The 27,941-nt window shown below is 60.1% G+C and overlaps 1 protein-coding gene across 8 annotated transcripts; it reads left to right on the plus strand.

Annotated features, from left to right (window-relative positions):
* Positions 1-179: 179 nt before the first annotated feature.
* Positions 180-27,873, plus strand: EVI5L (ecotropic viral integration site 5 like). 8 transcript variants are annotated; one of them, XM_012790770.2, is made up of 20 exons: positions 181-378; positions 11,872-12,055; positions 12,964-13,153; positions 13,480-13,704; positions 13,802-13,876; positions 14,659-14,784; positions 15,996-16,139; positions 16,328-16,417; positions 17,356-17,453; positions 17,531-17,591; positions 20,377-20,430; positions 21,407-21,439; positions 22,457-22,597; positions 23,832-23,960; positions 25,305-25,445; positions 25,530-25,685; positions 25,785-25,931; positions 26,048-26,143; positions 26,217-26,312; positions 26,423-27,873. In XM_012790770.2, the coding sequence occupies exons 2-20, from the start codon at positions 11,904-11,906 to the stop codon at positions 26,699-26,701; spliced, it is 2,433 nt and encodes an 810-aa protein (XP_012646224.1). In that variant the 5' UTR covers positions 181-378; positions 11,872-11,903; the 3' UTR covers positions 26,702-27,873. The 8 variants fall into 8 exon arrangements, with proteins under 8 accessions (XP_075854489.1, XP_075854492.1, XP_075854490.1 ...); XM_075998379.1 differs by having other exon boundaries at positions 25,305-25,685; XM_075998378.1 differs by having other exon boundaries at positions 25,530-25,931.
* Positions 27,874-27,941: the final 68 nt, after the last annotated feature.

Raw genomic sequence — 27,941 nt, forward strand, 5'->3', positions numbered from 1 at the left:
CGATAGGCAAAACTACCTGTCCTTCACGACTTCCCTCATTTCAATTCGCTTCTCTCCTCAGAGGCGGCAACCTTCTGACCGTAGCCAGGGCCCTCCTCACGGAATGGCCACGGATTGGCCAGATACCCCGTCATTCCTGGCTGGTGGGCGGAGCCAGGGTGCCTGGGGGTGGTGAATTGGTCGACCGGGCCTCGGGGGCGGGGCAGTGGCTCCTGTCAGCGGGTGAAATGGCAGCGGCGGAGCCGGCGGCGGCCGCGGTCCCGGGGGGCGGCTGAGGGGGCCGGGCCGGGGCTGCGGGGTGAGCGGCGCGGCGGGGACCCGGCGGCGCAGCCCGGGACGGCGAGGCTCGGCACGGCGATGGCGGCGCGCTCGGCGCAGGTAGGGCGGCGCGGGCCGGGCCTCCCAGGAGCCTGCTCAGGTCGGCTGCTCCGCGTTGCGGCCCGCGGGGGCCGGGCAGGACCGCGACTCGGGCTGTCTCTTGCCGCGGAATCCGCGCTGGGAGCCTTGGACCCCCAGCCTCGGACCCTCGGGCGCTGGCCCCCGCCCACCCTTGTCCCCAATCCCTCCGGACCCCTTCCCGGGAGCCCCTGCAGGGTGCCCCTCCCCCACTCCGTCCCCTCCCCGAGCGGACCCGGCAGGCCCTGGACCCCCGCCCACCCTTTCCACTGACATTGAGGACCCTTCCCCGGGAGCACCTTCAGGGCTCCCCATCCCCCACTCTGCAGACCTGCCCCCCAACAAGCGCCCCTCCAAGCCCAAAACTCCCACCCACCCTCTGCCCTGATCCCTCAGGACCCCTCCCATCTGCACATTTGCCAACCCGTCCCCACACCCCGTCACTTCACATCCTATCTTCCTCCCAGACCTGCCCCTCCTCTGCCCAGGAGACCAGCCTCAGGACCCTACCCCTGCCTCTGACCCCACGGGACCCCTCCCTAGCCTCTGTCAATCATATTTCTTACCCCTACACACAGCCCCCCACTGCACAGCCTTCTGGCCCAGCTCCCATCCCAGCCACCCCATGCCCAAGGGCACCCCTAAAAATCACTCCTCGAGGTCCACCCCGCACATTTCCATAGCCCCACACACTGACCTCAAACCTGACTGGTCTGGATCCCTGCTTCCTGGAAAATCCACCCATGCTCAGGAGCTCCCAATGGATATTCCAAACCACCCCACTCCCCATCATAAGCACCCATCTTTCTGGGAGCCCCAGACACACACACACACACACACACACACACACACACACACACACACAGTGGGTCACTTGGGTGCCCCGGCACACACGGAGAAACTTAGGAGCTCCAACACAGACCAGGCCTCTGGGATCTGCCCTTAGCCCCAAGACTGCTCAGCACTTCTACACTCCCTGGATCCCACCTTCCCAGGCCCTCCCAGAGCCCCTGACAGCTCACCCAGCTCAGGCAGAGACTCAGGAGGCCATGAGATGACTGTCGTGCCCTAGGCCGACAGCCTGCCCCTCCACACCAGCCTCTTGAGACAGCTCTCACGCTGGGGCCCTGGAGAGTGGCAGGGCCCCAGAATCTCCCAACACCTGCCCCTGTGGGCACCTGCCCCAGACCACTTTCCCTTTGTCCACCTCTCCCTTCTGTGCCCTTTTCCAAAGGAAGGACACTCACTCTCTCTCCTACACCAGTGTCCTGAAAGGAACCACTGCCCGCCCCCCTGATTTATGCCACCACCACCCCCAGCAGGGAGGGAGGGGGTTCAGACTGCTCCTGGCTTCCATCCTGAAGTCTGCCCAGACTGGTAGGACCAGCATCCCGACCCCGTCGCGCCTGCTGGCCTCAGATGGCAGAGCCAGGCTGCTCCTGGGCTGCTCTGGGCTGACCCCTGGCAGCCTGCATGAGTTCTTTCACCCACGACCAGTGTGTTTGGCCAAAACAAAACGTCTTCCTTCTATCCTGGCATTTGAGACCCAGTGGGGCTGGGTCGGGGCCTGCCAGAAGCAGACAGCTCTTTGTTAAGGAACGTTTTCAGAAGGGAAAAATGTGCTGAAGAGGCTCGGGTGGAACATGAGTGAATCGTCTGCTTCATTATTTTTTCCTCAGCCGGGTGTGATTGAGCTAGAGGACTCATGTCCCTGCATCTTCCCAGGTTGTGCTGGCTCTTAACGCCCGCCCCGCCACCCCCAGCTCTGGCCCCCTAGGGTACAATCTGTGACTTACCCTGGGTTTGTGTGGTCAACTGCTGGTGGTTTGGAAGGAATCATGGGTGGCTTGGCCCTGGCACAAGGGATGAGGCGAGACAGAGAGGGGATCTCAGAACTGGCACAGTGCTGTGGCTGGGACTGCAGGGTGTAAGGAGGAGGGCACAGCCTGGGCACTGTGTGCCTAGGGCCCTTCTCACAGCAGAAGGTTGCCTGGAGAGCCCTAGATCAAAAGCCCAGACTCCCTTGTGGATACTTATTAGCGGACTGTTGACAGCCATGGGAAAAAGCTCAGCGTGGCTCAGTGCCTCAACGTTCCCATCTGAAAAATGGGGAGATGAATCCTTAGAACAGTACCTTGTACTACGTGGGAGCCAGTGAGGTTAGGGTGTGGCCCTGACTGTTCTCTTGTGGAAGGGGACGGTGGGGCCTAGGAGGGCAGTCCTGTGGGTGCCTATGAATCACTGGCTGCTCTGGTCCCTGCTTGTAACTAGTGGACACCTCCCTGGATAATGGCTGTCTGTCTGGGGCTCAGCTGTATTGCAAGAAGCCAGCTTGAATTGGGGCTGGGAGGATGAGGATGAGAAATGGTCTGTTGTAGGATCTTGGTCTCCCAGGAGGACTGAGGGGAGCAGGGTGGGGGTGGGGTGGGGACGCTACAGGCTGGCCACACTGGTGCCCCACTTAGACCTCTGATGCTGAGTAGGGTGAGGTTTGTTCTGTCCACTTGCCGAAGGAAGGAGTGGATGAAAAGACTCCTGAAGGTCACGTGGCACACGGGAAACAAACTCCACGCAGCCTCCCCAGGGTGAGACTTTGTGCAGATGCAGAGAGGTAGGAAGGCTCCCCAGGAATGACCATGAACTCTGCAGGAAAACACCAGAAGGCTTCGGAAAGGGCTTGCGAGCTGTATCAACACAGTTTTACCCTAGGCTGGGGCCAGCATGTGTCTGTGTGTGCGTGCGCTCTGAGAGGTACAAGGAGACAGGGAAGAACATGTATTGCAGTTTCCTCTTGCAGAACATAGATGCCTCTAGTTATGGGAATCGAGTCAGGTGCTGGGGCACGAAGGAGTGTGAGACATGGTCCCTGCCCTGCATCTAAAGCCCCTCTGCCTGGCACGAGATGGCCCATGCCATGTGCTCGGCACTGTGCCAAACACCATTTACATATTATCTCATTTAATCCTGCGAACAACGCGGAGGGACCAGGATCCCAGCTCGTGTCCTTGCCATCGCATCCTGCTGCCTGCTGCAGGGAACATGAGACAGAATTATGTACAGTGTACTGCAGGAGCCCAGAAAAAGACCCGGTGCATCCCTGGGGCGTAGGGAAGGCGCGGTGGCAGCAGGGATGACGTATGGACCGGGTCACAGGCAGACGTGGCAGGGAGGGGTGTCCCAGGCAGCAGAAGCGCTTGGACAGAGGCCCAGGAGGCAGGAGCCAGCGCGGTGCGTTCGGGGAGGCGTGCCCCTGTGCCTCCTTTGGTGGGCTCCATCCTCCAGGCCTCTGTGCACCAAATGCTATCCACACACAGTGCCTGTGTGGGGCGCTCCCCAGCCAAGGGAATCTGTAGCTGGGGGACCTTGGAAAGGTAGCACACCCCACCATCCCCAGGGAAGACTGCAGCACACATTCTCTAAAAGCCAAACACAGGCGGTGAAGGAGGGAGCTTAGTTAGGAGACCTAACTCAACTCACCAGGGTTGGGGAGGAGACGCCTGTCTTCCAGGGAGATTTCCAAGGTCCTGTTGGCGTGACTCACCTGCCCCTTTTGTTTCATCTCTCAGCATGCCGTGATGTGTGTGTGAGATCATTTCATTGAGATCTGTCTCCCCTCCCAGCCTGGGAGTCCCACGAGGGCAGGGTGCGAGTCTGTCTGTTTACAGTTGAGTCCCAGTCTGATGAGACACGTAGCAGATGCTCAGTTTTAGGAGCTGATGGCCCTCCCTGCTCCCCTGCTTCTCAAAGAGGGCCTGAAACTCTTCTGCAGAAAGAGTTTGGGTCCGTCTGCCCTGGAGAGCCTGCAAAGGCAGGGCTGGCCCCCCTAAACCCTTCCCTCCACCCCAGCGGCCTCCTCGGTAGGACAAGGAGTACACTTATTTGGGGGGCTCAGAAGGGATTCCACAGGTCTTAGTGGGCCACCCCTCAGGTTTTAGCATGAAGGCACGTGTTGCTGCAGCTGCTATTATCACCAATAATGATGATTCTCGTTTTACTGTGTTTACTCTTTAAACAGAGCCACTGTACAAGGGGCAGGCCTGCCACAGAGGGAAAGTTTATTTATTCATTCCACAAATATTGGAGGCCTGGGGACACAGTAGTGGCTAGATAGCCCCAGCCCCTGCCCTCATGGAACTTTCCATCCAGCAGGGACCAAATATCATGGGACAGGCCATGTCCTAAGCACATGACAGGTTCAAGCTCATTTATTCCTCCCGGCAAAACCTGGGAGGTGGATACTGACATGAGCCCTGTTCTCAGATGCAGAAACTGAGGCAAAAATATCATACTCAAGATCACAAAGATAAAACCGGGTAGAGAAGGGATTCGAACCCAGGCTGCTGGCTCTGAAGTTCTCACCTGCAGCCAAGAGATCTGGGATAACTATCTGCACTCCAAGGCCAGGGATGTGGAATCTTCCAGAGCAGTGTGGAGGAGCAGCTAGACTGGAGACCTCTGAATTCCACCTGCTGTCCTTGTTCCCTGAGGGGCAACTTGCCCATTTGTTGCCCACCCCTTGCCAGGGAAAAGGACCCAAATTACTGGGGGCCACTTCCCCAGAGGTTGCCGCCAGCCAGGACAGCAATGGCTGGTGACCATCTGTCAGGCCAGGCAAATTGGGGTCATGTGGCATCTTTTGAGGCTTCAGATTCAGAAATGAGTTCTGTGTCCCCAATAATTACAATATTAGAGATAGCAGATCAGAAATGAGGGGTGGGGGTGGGACAAAGTTGAAAGCAACCCCAGGGTCTTTATCGATGCCTCTGAAAATGTCACACACTGAAAGATGGCTTATACACACTGGCTCACCCTCCCTGTTGAAAAACAATGTCTATCAGCCAGGTGCGGTGGCACACACCTGTAGTCCCAGCTACTCGGGAGGCTGAGGCAGGAGGATCGCTTGAGCCCAGGAGTTGGAGGCTGCAGTGAGCTATGATCACATCACTGCACTCCACTTGGGTAACAAAGTGACACCCCATCTCTTAAAAAAAAAAAAGAAAGAAAGACTGTTTGTGACTTACCTCTGCAGTTGTCATCTACGTATCAATGTCATCTCTAAAGTAAGAGTATACAGAAAGAGCAGCAGCACAGCAGGTAGAATTAGGGCCAAGGCTCTGGGATCAGAAATCCAAGTTCAAAACCCTCTTCCCCTCCGGCCTAGCCAGGGGACCCTTTGCACAATACGGCACTTCTCACGTGTTATAGCTGTCATTGACTTTTCTGTCTACACTGGTACAGAATCTCTATTTTTTAATTTTTCAAATAGATTTTTATTTTGTAGAACAGTTTCATAAAAAAAAAAAAAAAAAATTTGCGAAGCTAATACAGTCCCCATATACCCCGTCTGCAGTGTCCCCTATCGTTGATGTCTAATATGGCACATTTGTTACCATTAATGGACCAGTATGATAACATTATTAACTAAAAGCCCATAGTTGATTTCGATTTCTTCAGTTTTTCCCTAAGGTCCTTTTTCTGTCCCTGGATCCCATATGACATAGGACATTTAGGTGCCACGTCTCCTTGGGCTCCTCTTGGCCATGACAGCTTCTCAGACATTTCCTCGCTTTTCATGCCCTTGATGGTTTTGAAGAGGACGGGTATTTTGTAGAATGTCCTCTAGTCTGGGTTTGTCCAGGGTTTTTCTCATGATTAGACTGGGGTGATGGGTTTGGGGGGGGGGAAGACCCCAGGGACAAAGGGCCCTTGCCATCGTATCCTATCAAGGGCACATGTTAGCCACGTGGCCACCTGGCTGGGCAGCGTGAAGATCTTTTGTCTTCATTTATTCAAGAGACGTTCGTTGAGCATGTACTGAATGCCAGATCACGCATTAGGGGCTTGGAGGAGAGAATGAAGAAGACAGGCCTTTGCCCTTGAATCGTTCATGACCCCGTAGGGCGGGCAGGCAGGTAGGTACAGAAGTCGTTGCCATGGAATGGGCATCGGCTGGGGTGCGGGGAGTAGGTGTTTGCAGGGAGAAAGAGGGAAGAAGTGAGTCTGGATGCTGGAGGGCGGGCAGTTGACAGGGAAGATTTCACAGAAAGAATGGCCATGCCAGGCCTTGGAGAATGCCCTTCTAGTCGGAAGGGACAGCAAGTGCAGGGACACAGGCAGGAGGAAACCTGGGTGCCAGGTGGGCTGGGAGGGGAGGGCATGTGCATCCTCCAGAGATGTCTGTGCTCCATCTCAACCTTGGAAGCTGCTGAAAGGGTCTTGGGCCAGCAGGTGACATGGCTAGAGCTTAGTTTCTTTCTTTTTTTTTTTGTTTGAGACAGAATCTCACTCTGTTGCTGGGGCTAGAGTGGGTGCCGTGGCGTCAGCCTAGCTCACAGTAACCTCAAACTCCTAGGCTCAAGCGATCCTTCTGCCTCAACCTCCCGAGTAACTGGGACTACAGGCATGCGCCACCATGCCCAGCTAATTTTTTCTATGTATTTTTAGTTGGCCAATTAATTTCTTTCTATTTTTAGTACAGGCGGGATCTTGCTCTTGCTCAGGCTGGTTTCGAACTCCTGACCTTGAGCGATCCTCCCGCCTCAGCCTCCCAGAGTGCTAGAGCTTAGCTTCTATATGGCTTAGGTGGCCCCGTGGACAGAGCGTCAGAAGGGACAGAAGCCCCAGTGAGGAGGGTGAGTGCTAGGCCCAGACCGCAAGTGGGAGGCGGCATTAAGGCAGCAGCTTTGTGGCCAGGGCACAGAAGCCAGCAGGGAGCCGGCTTGACTGAACTCTGGAACAAGAGAGGGAAGGAGGAGGCACCCAGGCCTTGCCAGAGTGGGTGGGTGGAGGATGGCAGGGCACCCTGGACGCAGGTAGATGCACCTGCAGTAGGAAAAAGGGCCTCCTTTTGTCAGGAGGGCGTAAAGTTTGAAGAGCATCTCAAAATGCTCTCTCCAACGCAAACCCAAGGGCTGGGTGCGGTGGCTCATGCCTGTAATCCTAGCACTTTGGGAGGCTGAAGTGGGAGGATTGCTTGAGGCTAGGAGTTCGACACGAGCATGGGCAACATAGCAAGACCTCATCCCCACAAAAAAATACAAAAATTAAATGGACGTGGTGACACACCCATGGTCCCAGCTACTCGAGAGACTGAGGCAGGAGGACTGCCTGAACCCAGGAATTTGAGGCTGCAGTGAGTTATGATGACATCACTGCACTCCAGTCTGGGCAACAGAGTGAGACCCCATCCCAAAATTATTTAATTAATGAATTAATTTTAAAAATGCAAACCCAGTGACGTTCCTGCCTCAGCCCACAGGCCCTGAGGGAGGAGTCTGGCCCCTGCAGACCCTCCAGCCCTCCTGGAGTCATCCCCCATCACGCCATTGCTTGCGCCCCCTGCCAGCCCACCCCATCCTTTCTCTTCTTTTTAATTGAGGTTTAATTCACATGGCATAAAGTCCCCCGCTTTAAAGTGGACAGTTCAGTGGTGTTTAGTCCATTCCCAGTGTTGTGTAACCATCACTGCTATCTAATTTCAGAACACTTCCATCCGCCCAAAGAGAAACCCTGTACCCATTTAGCAGTTTCTCCCCCTTGCGCCCTCCCCCCAGTACCAGGTGACCTCGAATCCACTTCCTGTCTCTGTGGATTTGCCTGTTCTGCACATTTCGTGCGGACGGCATCACACACCTCATGGCCTCTTGTGTCTGGCTTCTCTCACCAAGCATGATGTCTTCAAGGTGCAGCCAGGTTGTAGCCTGTGTCAGAGCCTCGTTCCTGTTCCTGGCTGAGTAGTATTCCATCGTGTGGATGGACCGTGTTGTGTTGATCCATTTATCTGTGGATAGACACTTGGGTCTAGGTTCTGCCTTTTGGCTCTCGTGATGAATGCTGCTGTGAAGTTCACGTACAAGTTTCTGTGTGGACGGGTGTTTTCTGTTCCCTCTGGTAGACAGACCCTAGGAGTCACATGCTAACTTTGTGCTTGAGTGTTCGAGAAACTGCCTGGCTGTTTTCCGTCCTGTTTTCCGTCTCTCTTATTCCAGGCGTTTATCGTGATCTGCGATGGGGAGTTTGCCCTCCACTCTGGGAGGGCAGAGGCGATTCCTGCCCTGGTTGGGGAACCTGGAAACAGGATGGGTGGGCAGGCTGGGGGCTGATGGAACTGTTCAAAGGCCAGTTGGCAACCTGGTACTTAGTCAGTACTTGGGAGAAAGGAAAGCTGGTGACATATATTTGGTCTTTTAAGCGCTAAGAGTGAGATCTCCATGGGCATGAAGGGCCAAGGCCAAGGGCAGCACCTGTGGAGGGGGAGGGGCAGCATGGAGACCGGGAAGCCCTGGCCAGAGTGGTGGGGTAGGACCAGGGCTCCTGGCTCATCAGCCAGGTGGGAGGGGACATCTCGGTGTCCAAATACCCCGGAGAGGGAGATTGAAAAGGTCAAAGCCAGCCAGCATCTGGACCTTTCTGTTCCTTTCTGTCCCCATCTATCCCCCTCCCCCAACAGCTCCCCAGCACAGCCTGTTCTCAGCCCTCTGGCCTGGCTTAGCTTCCTAAGCTGTGGGTCCCCTGAAGGAGGAATGGCGGAAGCTGTGCCAGCAGGGACGGGGCTGGGACCCCCCCTTCAGATGGCTGAGCTGGAGTTGAGGACATGGACAGGCTGAGACCCCAGACCCAAAACCTGATGCCCATCCATCATGGCAGCATGCAGATGGGCCTCACCCGCATCACTCTGCCCCACGTCCCCTGCCTAGAACAGGGCGCGGCCCTCAGTAAGTGCCAGAGTGAGGGACTGAGCCAGCGAGAGTCACGGTGCTCTGGAGGGGAAAGCAGAGCCACCCTCGGACCCAGGACAGCAGCCAACCTCCACCCCCCAAACCCACTCGCTTCCCGGGGACGAAGGCTGGTTGGTGCAGGAAATGCGTGTGTGTGAATGAGTGTGTGGGGGTGAGTGGGTGTGAATGAATGGACGCCTCAGTGTGGGTGGGTGTGAGAGAGTGTTACGGGCGTGTACACTCCTGTACACGGGTGTGAGTGTGAATGGGCGGGTGTGAATGTGAATGGGCACGTGTGTTTTATGGGTGTGAGTGCAGGAGTGAATGAGTACGTGTATGTCTGAGCGTGCATGTTGTTTCGTGTGTGCACGTGAGTGTGAATATGTAGAGATAGATGTATCTCTGAGTGTACGCGTGTGAATTGCATGGGTATGCGTGTGTGTGTGTATGAGACAGTTCGTATGTGAGTGCGTGGCGTGTGAATGAGTACAACGTACGTTGGTGAGTGTGTGTGAATGCATGCATGTGCGTGGGTACATGTGCAAATGCGTGCTCCAGGACGATGGTTTCCAGGGCTGGGCAGTGTTTACGGAGCCCGGGGATGAGTCAAGAGAATATTCTAGTAGGACCAGAAGGTTCCTGCCTCTTGGACTGCAAATTTCAGCCCCGCGTATTTAATACATTTTACTTCCTGTATGAAATGCACATTAACATGTGATAAATAGCTGAGGACCTCTGCTAGTGGATGGTCCCTGGGTTTGGGGGAGTCTTTTTTTGTAGGAAACTCAGAACTGAGGCCATTCTCTCAGGCTCCTTGAGGGAGTGAGCGTGGGGACAATATTCTCTGGGGCTCGGGTCCCTCGGCTCAGCAAGAGAGTGGTCCCAGGCCACTGCCCTGGCTACGTGTGGTCTTTCTCTGAGCCCTCACTGCTCCTCGAATCCAGCCGTGGTCCTGAGGCTCAGGTCTTGGCCTCCAAGACCTTCTGCCCACTCTCCCAGCTCTGACGCCACCTCCAGCAACCCCTGCCCCCCTGCCTGGAGAGATCCTTCCATCAGCACTTCTTGTCCACAGCCCAGGTCTCTGCCCTGCTGGCTGCAGACTTTGACTCGGCAGGAGCCCCAGTGTGGCCCCCAGCTCCTCTCTCTGGAATGATTAACTCCTGCTGATGTGGTGCACGGTGCTTGGTCTTTGGGGCAGGAGGTCCCTGGCCCACTGGGGTTCCCAACCCACCAAAACCCAGAGCCCTCAGCACCTAGCACACCAGGGAAGCACTTAAGGGCCAGAGGTCGGACCAGTAGCCCTGGGGAGCCACAGAGTCCTGGGAAAGGAGGGTTCTGCGCCCCTATGAGGAGAAGAAAGAATGGCGGTTACCCCCCGCCCCCATGGCAGGGCGGCGTGGGTCATGTTCAGCTGACCTGTGGGATGAGCTGTCAAGCCAGGCAGGTGGTGTCCAGCAGCACCAGGTGGACCCCTGCTCAGAGCATACAGGGGAGGGGGCAGGTGTGAGTGGGGCAGGCAGAGCAGTGAGGCAGGCAGAGGGTTTTCTTCCTGCTGCCATGACCCTCGTGTCCCTGGGGTCACCAGGAATAAGCATGAAGGAACATTGTCTCCAAACTCTGCCTCCACTGCATAGCTGTTTCTACCCCTAGAGCCCCCTACCAGGGTGATGCCACCCACTCCAGCCATCCCCACATAGGCCATGGCACAACCCAGGAGCCCTGGCCCCAGGATGGATAGCGATGGCCGACGTTTATGGGGCAATCACTAAATGTCAGACACTGCTCTGACTACGTCATGTGCAGTAGCCACCCTCTGAGGTTAGCCCTGTATGAGCTCAGTCTCTGGAGACTCAGAGATGCCAAGTGACTGGCCCAAGATCACACAGCCCGTGGAGGGGGAGCCACGCTGCAGACACAGGTCCATTTGAGCCTGGGGCCTTTGTTTCCCACACAGTGCTGATCTGCCCCCCACCAGGCTGGCAGAAGGCAAGAGGCCAGTGTCCTTGAAGCCCCCCAGAAGGATCAGGCCAAACCGTGCCCCAAAAGGATAGCAGAGATGTGCCTGGCATTCCCCTAGCACATGGCAGGCTGAGACCAGGGTACAAATCAGAGCCCACAGCTCTGGCTCTGCGTCCGCCAGGGCATAGATTCCCAGCACTTTGATGCGTCCCTGGCTTCCCAGCTAAGGGGAGTCACTCTTCCGGCCACTGGCAGCGCCAGACAATTAACAGTTGAGAATAATTGCTTCTGGCTGTGCCAGCAGCCCACTCTCGTTGATGAGATGGGAAGGTCAGATGCTGATGTGGGGCTCCCGGGCAGGCCGCAGCAGGCACGGGGACCCAGCTGTCTGGAGGGGCCACCGAAACAGGGGCTTCTGCACCCTGAGGTCCCAGCAGGGTCCTTGAGTCCTCGAGTGATGGGGACCTCTGCTCCAGGCCCTGCTGCAGACTCAGGGGGGTCAAGTTGAGCCTTGGCCTTCATGCCCAGGGACAGCAGGATGGCTGAGGTCCTGGCCATGTCACTCTGTCTCCATGCAGATGTCTGGCCTGACTGCACAGGCAAGGAGCCTGGTCATCAGGGTCTAGAAGAGAAGAGTGGCATGGCTGTCAACTTGGCTGTGGAACCTGGGGACAAAGGGGCACATGGAGGGTGCAGAGCCGGGGCGGGAAGCTCAGGGTGAGGAAATGGCCCAAGGGTGGGCAGGCAGGACCGAGTGGGCACCTACCCAACGCCGACCACGTGCCTCTCCGGTCCCCAGACAGAGCTGTGAACAGGCCCCAGGCGCGGCTGATGAGCCTGCCCACCATGGCGAGCCCCACTCTGAGCCCTGACTCCTCATCCCAGGAGGCCCTGTCGGCCCCCACCTGCTCCCCCACCTCCGACTCCGAGAACCTCAGCCCCGATGAGCTAGAGCTGCTGGCCAAGCTCGAAGAGCAGAACCGGTGAGTTCAGGCCCAGGGTCAGGGGGGCCACGGTGGGGCTTCCAGGGGTGCAGCCCGGCCCCACACAAGGTGACAGCCACCACCAAGTGCTGGACGAAGGACACCTCCTTTCATTCTCCCAGCCTTAGCTGAACAGCTTGGTCCTCACCTCGTTCAGAGGACGACACCGAGGATTGGGGAGGCCAAGTGAATCTTTGAGTCTGGCCATCATTTACGGGGCCAGGGTTGGAGGGAGAGGCTAAAGCCCTGCCCCTTTTTACAATGTAGCTTTTAGTATCATTATGGGATAGCGAGGCCTAGAGATCAGGAGGCATCTGCCATTGCAAAGACAGTTTGTTACTCCCAGTTCTCAAGAGGAGAGGGTGCACCATGTGTGAAAGCCCAAGAAGGGAGGTGGCTGAGCTGCGGGCTAGGGATTGGTTGGTTTGCATGGGAAAGGCGCCCGGGCGGTCCCTGACCCTCTCTAGGAACTGGCCAGCCCTGGGAGGGGCCGTTCTCCAGGGCCAGCTAAGGCCCCGGATGTCAAAGTGTCAGAAACACACAGCTAACACTGCCCCCGGCTAGCTGGGTGCCCCCGGCCGGGACTCACACCTCACCTTGAAAGCATAGGTGTCACGAAACCTGGCCCGCAGGGTTGGTCCAAGAATGCAATGAAGCGAATGCGCGGGGTGCTGGGGCTGGTGCAGGGTGCGGGATCCGACACAAGATTGGAGGCTCCCAGGAGCCATGGGTGAGAGCGTGGCCCAGGGAGCTTAGGTCGCTGGCCAAGGTCACTCAGCAAGAATGACAGGGACCCAATCCCTGGTGTCCTCTGAGACACCTCCCTGGGAGGAAGGGCTGGGCTCCCTGGAGGGCCCCTGTCCCCAGGGAGTCATTGGCACCCCTTGGTCGGCCCCTCCTCTGCCCAGGCTCCTGGAGGCCGACTCCAAGTCCATGCGCTCCATGAATGGCTCTCGGCGGAACAGCGGCTCCTCGCTGGTGTCCAGCTCCTCAGCCTCCTCCAACCTGAGCCACCTGGAGGAGGACACGTGGATCCTGTGGGGCCGGATCGCCAACGAGTGGGAGGAGTGGCGGCGCAGGAAGGAAAAGCTGCTCAAGGTGGCGGGGGCGGCTGGGCTCATGGGGCAGGGCAGACAGCACCGGCACAGCGTGGTCACTTGGCCAGTGGGCAGCCCAGCCTGAGCAATGGGGACAGGAGGGAGTGAGGGGTGGGGCTGGGTAGGCCCCCGGAGCCTCAGGTGCCCATTTGCTCTCTCCCCTGTGGTATCCATGGGGAATCGGGGGCGGTGGAACCTCTGTCTGCAGAGCAGTGGCTCCAATGAGCTCTGTGCTGCCAGCCAGGTGCGTGCCAGCCACACCTGGGGGACTGGCCTGGGATGGAGTCCAGCCCCAGCCGCCCACTCCCTGCCCCTCCCCCTGGCCAGGAGCTGATCCGCAAGGGCATCCCGCACCACTTCCGGGCCATCGTGTGGCAGCTCCTGTGCAGTGCCACCGACATGCCTGTCAAGAACCAGTATTCAGAGCTGCTCAAGATGTCCTCGCCGTGCGAGAAGCTGATCCGCAGGGACATCGCCCGCACCTACCCTGAGCACGAGTTCTTCAAGGGCCAGGACAGCCTGGGCCAGGAGGTCCTCTTCAACGTCATGAAGGTATGGCCCAGGAGCCCCACAGGGAGGAGCAGATACCCCATCAGCCTGCCGTGCTAGGCACTGGGACCCTGCCCTCACGCCCCGTCATTCCTTCCAGGCGTACTCGCTGGTGGACCGGGAGGTGGGCTACTGCCAAGGCAGCGCCTTCATCGTGGGCCTTCTCCTCATGCAGGTGGGTGGCCTGGGGCCAGGCTCACACCAGAGGTCCCCTATCCATTGTCCTCCTAGAGCAGGCATCCTCAAACTATGGCTTGTGGGCCACATGAGGGCCGCCTAGCACATTTATCTGGCCCTCCGGGTGTTTTTGCCGCTGCTGCCTGTCCTGTTTAGCAGCCGACTCATTTCGGGCCCACAGAGCGCACTCTCCAATGGTCTGAGGGACAGCAAACTGGCCCCCTGTTTAAAAAGTTTGAGGACCCCTGTCCTAGAGCTTCCCTCTCCATCCATTGTGACCTCCGACAATCCCCAGGCCAAGCCCTGACAGGTGGGTTGGCTGTGTCCTATCCACTATACCGTTCAGGATAGAGACGGGCCGGAGGGGCAGGCCATCCTTCTCTGCCACTTCCAAGAGTTGGGGACTCAGGCTGGGGACTCAGTCAACCAGTGTGGTGTTTATAGGGCTTGGGAGTTTCCTCCAGAGAAACCAGAGGGCTTAGGACAGGGAGAAGGACAGAGCTGGGAGGGGACATGAGGCCATCCTAACCAGGTGGAGAAGACAGCAGGTGCTGGAGGCGGCCAGCCCTAGGTTCAAGTCCAGCTCCACTGTTTTCTGCCGGGTGTCCCTCTGCAGACAACTTCAGCCTCAAGTTTTCCAGCACTGGCCCAGGGGTTTGTTGCAAGGGTCCAAGTAGCTGGGTATAGAAACGGGCCCCGTGCAACACCAGGACCCTGACAAGAGCAGCAAGTACAACCCCCACCCCACCCTGAGTCCCCGCCACCTGCCTGTGCCCCCAGATGCCCGAGGAGGAGGCCTTCTGCGTGTTCGTGCGGCTGATGCAGGAGTACCGCCTTCGGGAGCTCTTCAAGCCCAGCATGGCCGAGCTGGGGCTGTGCATCTACCAGTTCGAGTACATGCTGCAGGTGAGCGGGGCCAGGCGGCCCGCCCAGGGCTGACACCCCAGGCTGTCCCCGGGAGTCTCTTGGACTGAAAATTCCAGGCCTGAGAAATCATGCCTGGAGGTTCCAGCTCCAAAAGGAGTCCCTGTCCCCATGGAGCTGCCCGGCACTGCCCTGAAGGATGCTTGGAGGAGCTGGACAGGGCCACCTGCGTACAGCAGGGGCTCCCCGGGCCACTGAGGCAGAGAGGTAGGGCTGGCCCTAGTCTGACACACCCACAGCCCCCTCGCTGTCTGCTCCCAGCTGTGGCGGAAAGAGGAAAAGTGGTGTCTGCCTGTAGCTGCTGATTACCAGAGAGCCGCAGCCGTCTGTTTATAAATAGCAGCCCCCCAGGGCCTGCTCCTGGCTAGGAGACACACACACACACACACACACACACACACACACACACACGGATGCCAGCCTGCTCCGGAGCCGGTAGCAGGTAGGGCTGGCTATGTGATCTGGATGCGTCTGGATGGGAGATTTCCCCTCCCCAGGCCTGAGGTGTGGGTGGCGTTTTTATAGCTCAAAGGGCCTGCCAGTGCCACAAACAGGGAGGCCGGTGGCAGGGAAGTCTCCATCCCATCTGAAGCTGGGTAGCCGGGACCTCCTGTAGCCAAGCAGACGAACAAATGAATGACGCTGTGTAAATCCAGGGCACAGAGAGTTCTTGGCACCCAGAGAAAGCCCGGGGTCCTAATGCCTTCTGCAGCCTCAGTTTCCCCAGCCACCTGCCACTTTGCAGCTGTCTGGAGTTCAGGCCAATCAAACCCTGCTGTGGCCAAAGCTTCGTGCTGGGGCCGTAGGTGGGCAAGCGGCCGGCACGTCCCGTAACACAGGGTGAGCAGTGGTGGGCTGTCACCAGACGCCGGGTCCCCAGTCGCCCGTGCTCCACCTCTGCTTCTCTGGGCAGCCGTGAGGAGTGACGCAACCCTCCCGAGCCTCAGGAGCTCCCTCACAGGGGGACCCCATGAGCTGCCACCCCTGCCTGGGTCCCCACCCGGGGCTACTTGAATCTCTGGGGTGCTTCGGCCTCCCCCAGACACGGTGCTCAGGGAGCACCAAGGAAGGGAGCCTCGGGCTGGCTGGGGCAGGTCGGGGAAAGCTCCCTGGAGGCAGGCGCACCGAGGCCCAGCACCCGGGTGGGAGGGTGCCCCCCTCACCGTGCCCGCCCGGCCTCCTGCCCCCTGCAGGAGCAGCTCCCGGACCTCAACACCCACTTCCGCTCCCAAAGCTTCCACACATCCATGTACGCCTCGTCCTGGTTCCTCACGCTCTTCCTGACCACCTTTCCCCTGCCCGTCGCCACCCGGGTCTTCGACATCTTCATGTACGAGGTGAGGACACGGCGGGGCCCCCACCTCGACACCCCACTGCAACCCGGTCCACTGTGGAGGGAGCGAGTCACGCACCCCACCCCGGAAATAAATCCCAACCAGGCGGAAGAAGGGCTGGGACCTGGGGAGGAATCAGAGAGCCCCCTGGCGCGGAGACTCACTGCCCGTGGCTGCCGCCACCTTTGCAGGGCCTGGAGATTGTGTTCCGGGTGGGCCTCGCCCTGCTGCAGGTGAACCAGACGGAGCTGATGCAGCTGGACATGGAGGGCATGTCCCAGGTGGGCCGGGGGAGGGCCAGGGAGGGATGGGCCTGCCCCCCTATTCGGGCACCCAGGCATGGCATGGGACACCCTCCCAAGTGACAGGGAGAGTCTGGCTTCCAGGGAGGAAGGTGGCACTCCTGAGCATCCCAGATCCTCTCCCTGGAGCCCCTGGGTGGACTCGGAGGCGCCCCCAGGCTCTGCCAGACACAGGTGGGGGCAGGGCAAGAGGAAGCCCAGGCTGGGCCCCAACCCAGGGAGGTCCCACCCCCTCCCTCCTACCCCCACTCTGGGTCCCCCAAAGCCTGATGGCAAATCGTAACCATTGTAACACTGGCCAAACCACAAGGCTTCGGATGTGGTTTTGGACCCAGCCCCTGGCCTGGCAAGGACACCTCGAGGAACGAGGGATCTGGGGCAGCCTCACGCCCTGCCCGCCCCGGCCTGCCCCGGCGGCCCTGCCTGCTGGAGCGGAGGCCAGCCTGTTTCTCACCGCCGTGTCCCCACCGGGCCAGCCCCAGCCCCCTCCCAGCATCCTCCAGCTGGTGCTGCGGGGAAGAATGCACAAAGGCCACGGTTGTGTCTGCAAACACGGATGGCCATTGTCCGCAGCTGCCAGAGGGGGCCAGCTGGGCTGGGGAGCAGGAGCCGTGTCCACCCTCAGCTTACCTTAACCCTTTGCAGAGGCTCGGGAGACCCCCACTCCTGGCCTTCACCCCCAGGAGGCGCCCCCCCCCCCGCCTGCTTCTATCCTGGAAACTGAGGCAGCTCCACATTCCGACTCCACACACTCAGGCTTTCCCTTGCTCCACAACAGGCCGGTCCTGTGCTGGGGACATAGTGACGCCCAGGCAGACCAGTTCCTGCCCTCCTTGAGGACAGGAGCACGCAGCAGGGGCTCGGGTGGTCCCCCGTGGCCAGGGCTTGCGTGTCGGTGACCGGCTATGTCCCCACAGTACTTCCAGAGGGTCATCCCCCACCAGTTTGACAGCTGCCCAGACAAGCTGGTCCTCAAGGCCTACCAGGTCAAGTACAACCCCAAGAAGATGAAGAGGTCAGTGCTGGGTGGCTGGGGTATGGCAGGAAGTGGGGAGTCCCCAAGGGCACGACAGTGACCCTGCCCCTCTGCAGGCTGGAGAAGGAGTACGCAGCCATGAAGAGCAAGGAAATGGAGGAGCAGATCGAGATCAAAGTGAGCCCAGGGGCCTGGGGGGGCGAGGACAGGGATGTGCTGTCCTTGGGGGCTGCCCTCCCAACTCTGGGGGTCAGCCGCTAGTGGGCAGCCCTGCCTGGCACCCAGGCGGATGACCCCAGGCTCTGAGGGGCCGTCCCTCTGTTCACCTGGCTGGCCCTTCCTTCCCCTGCCAGACCAGCGTGTGAGCACCTGCCCCCGAGGGCCTGATCCGCCACTGGCAACACAGCGGCAGACAACACAGTCAAGGTCGCGGCCCTCCTGGGGCCCCCGGCATTTCAGGGAACCACTCAATAAACCGCTAAAGTAGAGTGTGGACTCGATAAAGTGCTCTGGACTGGCTGCCCTGGGGAGGTGACCCTCCCTGGCATTCCCAGGCCCTGGAATCAGGGGAGGGCAAAGAGCTGGGGGAGCAGTGCGCCTGGGCGCTGGAGGAATTTCAACAAGGCCATGGGTGGGGAGCCCCCGGTTCCCCAGGTGCCTGGCCTGCCGGCCCTGCTAGGCCAACCCTGCTCAGGGTTCCCCAAATATGCAAAGTCTCTCTCCGCTTCCTAGTGCTTTCATCCCTGCACATGTGATTTTAGTTATTCACTCAACAAGCATGTATTGAACACCTGTTGTGTGCCAGCGTGACAGCCAAGACGGAGGGCCCCCCAGGCCAGTGAGGGGGACAGACACAGCCTGGCTCTGTCCTCTTCAGGAGCAGAGCCACACAGTGGCTGAGACTGGAGTCCGACAGACTGGGACTCAAATCCCGGCTCCACCCCAGACCAGCTGTGTGGCCCCGGCAGGTGAACTCACCTCTCTAAGCCTCAGTGTCCCCTTTTGCAAAATGGGGGTGACATTGGCTCTGCTGTTCCAATTATTGGTATTACTATCATCATCATCATCACTGTCATCAAGCCCACCTTGTCTAGAAAGGCAGGGAGAGAGCCTAGATTAGAATCCAGGTCACCTGCCACCCATACTAAGGGGAAAAGTAGGCATCACTCTTTGTAGTTTTGTGGCCTGAGTTTTTGGGCATCCCCCTTTCTCAGGAATGGCAGCAGGATGGATGTACCAGTCCAAACGTGTCTGTCTCTGTCACATACAGACAAGGGCCTGTTCCCACCTGGTGACCTTGACGGCCCGGCAGTAAGCAAGGACACCACCCACCCTCAGGCCATAAGCCCAGCCTGGAGATGCCCCCTGAGAGGAACTGGGGAGCCACAGAGACCTTAAAGGAGCCAAGCAGATGCCTTCCCAACGCACCCTTCTCTTTGCTCTTTCATCTTTAGCCTGTTTTAGAGTGTACCGGGGATTTGTTTTAATCAGGCAAGGCAAGGTGACAGACGTGGGTACCACTGCCTTTGAAAGAAGCGTTCATTACTTAACAGCAGTAGGAGTAGGCCATGCCAGGCAGGGTGCACGTGGGACACCAGGGGCGGCTGGGAGGCAGGAGTGAGGGCGACACGTGGTTTCCGCAGGAAGGAACGAGGGAGGCAGGGTAGGCAAGTTTGAGCCGACTTAGGACCGCCTGCTTTGATACGTTCAGCCGCCTCTAGGCTGTAGGGGTGCCCAGCGGTGTTCCCATACCTGGCCCTGGTATGGTCTCGGGCGAGGGAGATGTCGTGGGGTGTGAGAGTTAGATAAAACGGGTGGTTGGGGCTTTGGGCTCTGGGTCGGTAGGTTTGTATCTGAAAGGCACACTCGAAGGCAGGTTGTTTACTATCTCTGGAAATAGCTAGCACTGACACCCCAGGATGTCACAGCATCATAAAATACAGACAAAACGGGCAGTTGTTGGTCAGGCATGTCCAACTCCTGCAAGGATGGCTCCGCTTGGGACAGTGACATGTTGACACCAGAGAGATGGCAGGGTAATTCAGGGGTCAGGAGTCTAGATCACCGTAGGGGACAGAGACCTGTACCTGAAACAGCTCTGACACAGCTAAGCTGAGATGCTCAAGCAAGTCCCTTGCCCCTTTCTGACTCAGTTTCTCCACCCATGACATGAGTCAATGACAATCAAGTCTGATTCTTTTGACCGAAGTTGCTTCCTGGGAGTGTTCTGGGTGTTTCCATCCTGGAAACCCAGGAAACGTTCTGTGTGACCCACAGCGAGGCAGGACCCTCACGCACCTGCAGATCCAAGCTATTTCTGTACCTCCTTCGTAAGGCAAAGGCAGGTAGAGACTAGGTACGACCCCTGTGTAAACCTCACCTGCTTCCTAGAGGTTCATGGGGGAACCTAAAACCTCAGATATCTAACCACAAGCCACCAGCATAGCACCAGCCAGGGGAAGTGACAACCGTAGGAGACAGCTTGCTCTCGGTGGTCACGGAACTGTAACTGTCGACGCAAAGGAAGCGTGTTTGTCACACGCTGGACCCAGACTCTGAGAGGAGCATCCTCCAGGACTGAGCCCGGGGGCTTGGAGCTCTGGCACCGGGGTGAGGCGGTCTGATGGCCCCTTCCCCAACACGCACAGGCCTTTGAGCCCAGCACAGGATGGAGACAGTCTTCCAAGGAGGGAGTGGGTGCCCCCCCACACACACACAGAGCCACCAGAGCATTGTTTTTACTGAACCAAGTTTAGTTTAATCTTTTTTTTTTTTTTTAATGAGCCATTCTGAACAGGAATTGGCCCTGTTTTCTGAAACCGCTGATCCAGAACGCAAGACGCTGGCTCCGTCCTGCCCTGCCTGGAGGTGGCCTGGCCCCTAAGGTGAAGGGGGGTACGTGTGCACAAGAGTTGGGGGCAGGCTCTGACATGCTCTTTTTCCTCCCCCTCCCCCCCAATAGAGGCTTCGGACGGAGAACCGGCTCCTGAAACAGCGGATTGAGACGCTGGAGAAGGTGAGGGGCGTGGTCAGCGTGGGGCGTGGTCAAATAGGGGGCGTGTCCGACGCAAGGGCGTGGCCACCGACCTGGAGCCCTGACTCCTCCTGGCATCTCCCTCTCCTGAGGACCAAGCAGCCCGTGTCCCCTGTCCCAGGCCCAGCCCCACCCTGAACCCGATTTGGCTGCCCTATAATGGGTGAGAAAAGGGGCCCTGACTCTCATTGTGATAAACTCTGGGGTTAGGGCTGAGTTATAACCCGGTGAACTGCGACCTCGGCTGTCCATTTTTGCTCCGTGCCCTCTAGGGCAGCTTAGGTGGGGCCGTGGGTGGCAGCAAGGCAGAACGGCTGCTTCGATGGAGGCGCCCTTTAATTGGGCCACAAAGCACCCCACCCTGTAATTTGGAAGTCTCACCCTCAAAAGGAAGGAAAGGAGGACGGGTGGGGGAGCAGCGTGCGCCATACTAGGGAGCCACAGCCTTGACCCTGAACCCCAATATGTTGAAGATGGGGGTGAAACTGGGGGCTTACTGAGCCCAGGTCCGGGCGCCCCCATTTCCAGCTCCTCTTTTATGCTCATTGACCTTGAATTGACCACAGGGTGTTCGTCATCAACAGGATTTTTTTCGCTTTACCCCAAAGCTTTGTTCTGCCATAAAATTGAAATTAAAATGGGGTGGGACAGTGGGTTTCCCAGCCCTGCCGCGTCACCCGCAGCCGTGGGTGACGGAGGTCCCTCCCTCACGGGAGAGACCCGACCCTCCCTCTCACACGCGAACCCCTCTCCAGGACGGAGCTGGCTCTGGCTTTGGTCTTCCTCCGGGTCCTCTCCTGCTGGTTTTCTCTGGTCTTCACTCCTCTCTCCCCCGCTTCTAGAGATAGTCCACTGCGTTAGTGACAAGTGGTTCTTGTCTGTCTCTCCCCCTCTCCTGTCCCCGCAACTTCCGCTCTGCCTCCTCCCCCTGTCGCTGGGAACCCCCTTCGCCTGGTAGGAGAGCGCTGCTCTGGCTGATAGGTTGATCCAGGTACTGTAGCTCTTCGTCGCCTCTCCGGGTTCCTTCCTGGCCCCTCCCCTGGTCCCTGCACACGACAGCCAGTAACCGCCTCTTCCCTGCCATTCTAGGGGCAGGCCTGGCGCCATGCATGGGGACAGCTGGGGACCGCTTCTGGGGGACACAGGCTTTCTGGGGGGGCATGTGCGTTGGGACAAACGCGGTGTATGTGTGGGTGTGTCTGGGGGTGAATGTATACGCGCATGTACAGAAAGCTTCCTCCCTCAGGGGACAGGGGCAGGGACCCAGGAGGGCCGGGGATCCTAAGGGTGTATCTGCTTCAGACCCTGGCGTGGGCACGCGCTGAGCACACACACGCACACGCGCGTGCACACGCACACACGCCCCTCTGGTCCCTCACGCTGCTGCTCTCTGCTCCTACCTGCAAAGCCTGCCACCTACTCTCGCTCACCTGCTTTCTGCTGCCGCCTCATCTCGAATGGCTTTATCTGGAAGCTTCCACCTGCCACCTGGTGGCTCCGAGCCTGGAATGGGGGGCCCACATTTGGGGGGATGAGGTGAGGAGAGGGGGTGTCTTAGCCGCAGGCAGTTGGAGGCCCCAGAGGCCAGGACTGGAGAAGGCGCTCCTGCAGGAGGTGTACTCCACGGCTGGCTCCGGGGAGCCACTCCCTGAGCACTGGGACCTCCGCTGTCCCCAGACCTCCGTCCTCACCAGCAGAGCCCTGCATGAACGGGCAGAGGAGGCCTCTACTGTGCCCTTGGCCCTGGAGAAGGCCTTGTTTCTCCTCTCCTGGGGCAGAGCCCTGTGGGTCCGTTCCTCCCAGGTTCCTCTGGGTGTCCTGTTCCTGTCTGTCCCCTACCCCAGTCCCCAGGCTCAGTGGGGCGCCCCATCCCAGGCTCTGAGTGCGGGAGGCCTCCTCCCTCTCACTACACCCCCACCTCCGCCCTCTTTGGGCCTCCCCCTGTGGCGGGAGGCAGGGCCTGGGATGGGAGCCGAGGGTCACGGTCCCCCATCCTCGCTGTGCTCAGGGGCAGGTGACACGGGCGCAGGAGGCGGAGGAGAACTACGTTATCAAGCGGGAGCTGGCGGTGGTGCGGCAGCAGTGCAGCTCGGCAGCGGAGGACCTGCAGAAGGCGCAGAGCACCATCCGGCAGCTGCAGGAGCAGCAGGTACCGGGCGGGGGCGGAGTCACGCCCTGTTGCCACGTCCCCTAGGCCACGCCCATGACCGTCCGGGCTCAGATTGGCCCTGCCTCAGCGCCTGGCCTTCCTGTTGCTTTCCAGGGTGGGGGGACCCAGAGACAAATGCAGACGTTCCCCCAGCAGCGAGTGGCCCCACACTCAGAGGGCATTCTGTGATTCCCAGTTCCCGCCACCCCGTGGGGTGTCCAGCTTCAGCAAAGAGGCCCCTGAGGACAAAGCTGTCCCTGCAGGGCCAAAGCAGATGGGACTGTCACTCTTTGGGGAGGCCTTGTATCTCCCAAAAGTCTGAAGGATTCTTGGGCTTCCCTGGGTGCCAGCCATGAAGGGAGGGAGCTCCCTTCCCTAGTGGCCAGGACATTGTCCTCAGAAGAGAGTGGCAGAGCAGTTGGGGGCTGTTTGGGGGGCTCTCAGCTGACAAGGGGGGTTGAGGAGGCACCCTGCATGAGTGGTGGGGCCTGAACTTTGGATCCAGTGTTGGGTGTGCCCATGAGTCCGAGCCGGGTGCAAAGAGTCCCCTTCCCTGGGAGGCGGCTTTTAGGACTTCACCACAGCTGTATCCAGCAGGCAGCTGCAGCGTCAAAGCCTAGTGTGCCCTTATACATGGCCTGGAGGAGCAGAGAGACGTCCTGTAGGCCCTGCCGGCACCGCCACCACCCCCTTCCCCAGCGAGGGCCTCCTGCCCACTTCCCTGGACAACTGCAGCCCTACCTTGGCTCAGATGGGCTCAGGCCCCATGCAGAGTCCCTGCCAGGCTCGTCTCCCCCTCCAGGCCACCTCTTCCTGCCCGCAGCAGCCTCCATTTGGGCCTGAAGACTTGGCCCTGGGCCTCAGCCGTCTCTGCATCCTACCAAGGCCAGAGCTCAGGGCCAGTGGTAGCGTCTCTCTGACTGGCGTGCCATGAGCGGGACGAGCCCAGCCTCAGTTTCCCTAACAGCCACGCTGGCATCACACCGATGTGGCTCATGGGGGCAAGTGAGAAACAGTGCAGCTCCACCTCCCCCTCCCCAGGAGCAGAGAGTCAACTAAAAGCCAAGGTCTCCAGGCCTGGGCTGGGGGCTTCTCCTCAGTAGACGAGCACCCTGTGGTTTCTCCAAATCAAGGACCCACACCCCACTGCCAGGCCCTGCCGGGGGTCAGGCCTGGGCCTACAGCCACATGGCATGGAGGCTGCACGTTCCCCAGCAGCCTCTGCCTCCCCCAGGACAACCCGCGTCTCACTGAGGACTTCGTGGCCCACCTGGAGACAGAGCTGGAGCAGTCAAGGCTGCGGGAGACAGAGACGCTGGGGGCCCTGCGGGAGATGCAGGATAAGGTTCTAGACATGGAGAAGGTGCGACTGGGTGGGCAGGAGGCCAGGTGTTGGGGGGCCCTGGGGAAGGGAGGAGGTCCTGCGGAAGCTTTCAGAGGTGACCCTGGATCAGAATCCCCCACCCCTGTCCTGTCAGTCCCTGCCCCTCCCCCATGGTCTCACACCCAGGTCTAGGGGGTTGGGAAGTTGGACCCCTCACCCCCAGACTCTCCCAAGCTATGGAGGTACATGCACACACACACACACACTCAGATGTACAGGCACAGGAAGACATGCTCATGCCTGGTCACCCACATACATACTCAGCACCCCCCTCACATATGAGGCAAGCACCAGCAGTGTGGTGGCTTCCATGAGCTTCCTGGGTACCCTGAACCACCTGTGTGTGTCCCCAGGCCCTGAGTTCCAGGAAGGAGGGAGGCAGAGGGGGACAGGAAGGCCCAAGGCCCATCAGTGCCACCACCAACACACTCCCATGGAGACACCACTCAGGGCCAGACGAGGGGCCACCCTCTCCTGCCTGCAGCCCTGGAGACAGTACCAGGCCTCCTGGGTCCCTCCTCAACTGCTTTCTGACTCTGCGTTAACTCAACTCCCCCACGAAGCTGCCAGAGCAAGGGAAGTGCCCAGGATCCACTCACACCACTCAGGAGCCATGTCCCCCTGCAGGCTGCACTATTTTGGGGAGTCCCCCAAAATGAGGGACAGGCCATCATCCTCTCAGACGCCTGCCCCCATCCAAGAGCTGGGCTTCCTGTCCTCCTCCCTCCACATCAGAGAGCAAGGTGCCTCCAGTACATCCTGCCAGATCTGTCCCACCCCTAGATCCAAACAACGGTCACTGGGGACCTCGTCCAGCAAGCTGGATTTTGGTCCCAGAGGCTGGAGCACAAATCCCCCATCACTGAGCCCTGGGGTGCCAGGACAGGGCCTAGGCTGGCATTCAGCCTGTCCCCAAGGAGAAGGGCTGTCTGGCCTGGCCTGGGGAAGATCTGCTCATGGGCCCCAAAGGGGGTAGATCTCAGACCCCCTGGGGGTGTCTGGGAGGCGGTGTCATGAGGCGGGGCCCTGGCCCTCACTTCCCAGGCCTGCCTGGCGTTCTTAGCAGTAACACTTATGGAGGACCCACGATTTATGGGGTTACTCTAGGACAGCCTGTGAGAGTCGGTGCTGTTATTGCACCCATTTTACAGCCGAAGATCTCCGCTGGGTTCCACAGGTGGGGTCTGCACCCTGGGGACCTGGGCTGGGGTGCTGACCTCCTCCAGCTCAGCTGTCCAAGGCAGAGCGCAGAAGTGGGGGGGGGGCGGGTGTCGGTTCTGCAGGAAGGAGCTCCCCCAGGCCTGACCACCTCTCTCCCTGCAGAGGAACAGCTCGCTGCCCGACGAGAATAATGTAGCGCGGCTGCAAGAGGAGCTGAAGGCGCTCAAGTTGCGGGAGGGCGAGGCGGTGGCCTCGGCGCGAGAGCTGAAGCTGCAGCTGCAGGAGCTCTCGGACACCTGGCAGGTGAGGGCCAGTGGGCACCTCTTCGGGCCACCCCTCTGGGCTCTTCTGCAGAGGCTGACGTCGGCCGCTCCGCCTCTCCCCCAGGCCCATCTGTCCCGCGGCGGCCGCTGGAAGGAGTCCCCACGGAAGCTGGTCCTGGGCGAGCTGCAGGACGAGCTGATGAGCGTACGTCTACGCGAGGCCCAGGCCCTGGCCGAGGGCCGCGAGCTGCGGCAACGCGTGGTGGAACTCGAGACGCAGGTGGGCTGGAGTATCAGCCCGTCGGGGGAGGGGGCTTGGTGTCAGTGGCCAGCCCCTGGGCTAGGCCATGACCTCTGCCGTCTGCTATGCCTCGTCCAGGACCACATCCACCGCAACTTGCTGAACCGAGTGGAGGCGGAGCGCGCGACGCTGCAGGAGAAGCTGCAGTACCTGTCGGCGCAGAATAAGGGGCTGCAGACGCAGCTCAGCGAAAGCCGCCGCAAGCAGGCCGAGGCCGAGTGCAAGGTGCCGCCCCTCAGTGGCCCCGCCCCGCCCGCCGTGGCCCCGCCCCGCCCGCCGTGGCCCCGCCCCGCCCGCCGTGGCCCCGCCCCTTAACCCGCCCTCTCCCCCTGCACCTGCAGAGCAAGGAGGAGGTGATGGCTGTGCGCCTGCGGGAGGCGGACAGCATGGCCGCGGTGGCCGAGATGCGGCAGCGCATCGCCGAGCTGGAGATCCAGGTGAGTGGCGGGGTCCCGGGCGGGGCGGGTGCAGGCCCTGCTCTGAGCCCGCGTGACCTGGCCCACCTTGCAGAGGGAGGAGGGCCGCATCCAGGGCCAGCTGAACCACTCGGACTCGTCGCAGTACATCCGTGAGCTCAAGGACCAGATCGAGGAGCTGAAGGCCGAGGTGAGCCCTCGGGGGATACGGGGACCGGCCGGGCGTCGTGGCGGAGGCTGCCGCTGGGGACGCGGGGCCGGAAGGTCGGGCCACGCCTCCAGCGCCGGTCCCCGCCCCAGGTGCGGCTGCTGAAGGGCCCGCCGCCCTTCGAGGACCCGCTGGCTTTCGACGGGCTGAGCCTGGCGCGGCACCTGGACGAGGACTCGCTGCCGTCGTCGGACGAGGAGCTGCTTGGTGTAGGCGTGGGCGCCGCGCTGCAGGACGCGCTGTACCCTCTGTCCCCGCGGGATGCGCGCTTCTTCCGCCGTCTCGAGCGGCCGGCCAAGGACAGCGAGGGTAGCTCAGACAGCGACGCCGACGAGCTAGCCGCGCCTTACAGCCAGGGCCTGGACAACTGAGGCCGTGCCCCGCGCGCCCAGAGGCAGAAGGCCGCAGCCGGGGGGCGCCCGAGAAGTCCGCGGCTGCGCCATCTGTGTGTGGCTCAGTCACCCCTAGGGCGAGGCTGGGCCAGGCAGCGCAGAGGGTGGGGCCCGGCCTGGGGCTTCTCCCTGCAGTGTTGACCCACCTTGGGGGTTCCTGGAGGGGCTGCCCTCTTAACAGCGAGGGCAGAGGGCAGGGGACGGACGACTCAGCAGCAGCCCCAGGACTGAATGAGCAGGAAGTTCCCCCTCCCAGCAGGCTCCTTTTGGGACAAGGGTGGCCCAGCTGGGAAGGGCCTAGGAGGTAGGGGAGGCCTGAGGATGGAGAGCCAGCTCTGGGCTGGACATTAAGCACCCCACGATGCTCCTTGGGACACAGAGACCCTTGACCAGCCCCTGGCCGCCTCCAGGGGAGTCTGGCCGCTGGGGCAGGCATCGTGGCCCCTGCAGCAGAAACCAAAGTCCCCTACTGTGTGCAGGGCCACCTGGGGTGTGAGTGGCCAGCAGGAAGCAGCCCAGGCCCTGGCAGATCTCCTGCTTCTCTGAGGCCAGAGCAGCCGCGAGGAGGTGGAGAGACCCTGGCGCGCCACACCCTCCTGCGGGAGACACTCGCATCGCCCATCTTGGCCAGTGACGGAAGGGCACCACTCCACGGGGGTCCTTGGCCTCCATCCACTCCCCTCTCTCCGTGTGTCCCCAGCCACCCCCCACCTCAGGCCAGGGCCAGACCCCAGGGCAGGAGCTTCCCAGTGGAGTCTGCTGCCCCCCCTTCTGGTGGCCCCGTGGTCCCTGCTGAGTCAGAGCTCAGAATGGTGCCAAAGTCCAACGCCGCCCCCCAGACCCCTCCTCTCCCCCCACCCTGGGCCTCCTGACCCCCAGGCCGGCCCTCTCGGTGCTCGGTGCTCGTGGAGCCTCGAGTAAAGTAGCGTCACAAGCAATCTCCCTGGCGCTTCCTGGGGTGGGGACTCCTGCTCAGTCCCCCTTTCTGGTCGCCCACTCTTCAGTGTTACACAGCCTGGGGGCCAGGGCGGGCACCCGTGGGGCTCTCCCATGGGCTCCCATACTGCCCCCACCATTTTGCACACTGCCTGTTCACACTCCACATGTCGCCCAGGCGGGAAAGATGGAAAATAAAGTGTATTTACACAGTCTCGGACAAGGGGCGCTGTGTGGGACAGGCCTGGGGGTGCCCAGCCCCTTGGCAAAACAGTGCCAAAAG

Source organism: Microcebus murinus, chromosome 27, assembly GCF_040939455.1.
Source record: "Microcebus murinus isolate Inina chromosome 27, M.murinus_Inina_mat1.0, whole genome shotgun sequence".
Classification (NCBI taxonomy): domain Eukaryota; kingdom Metazoa; phylum Chordata; class Mammalia; order Primates; family Cheirogaleidae; genus Microcebus; species Microcebus murinus.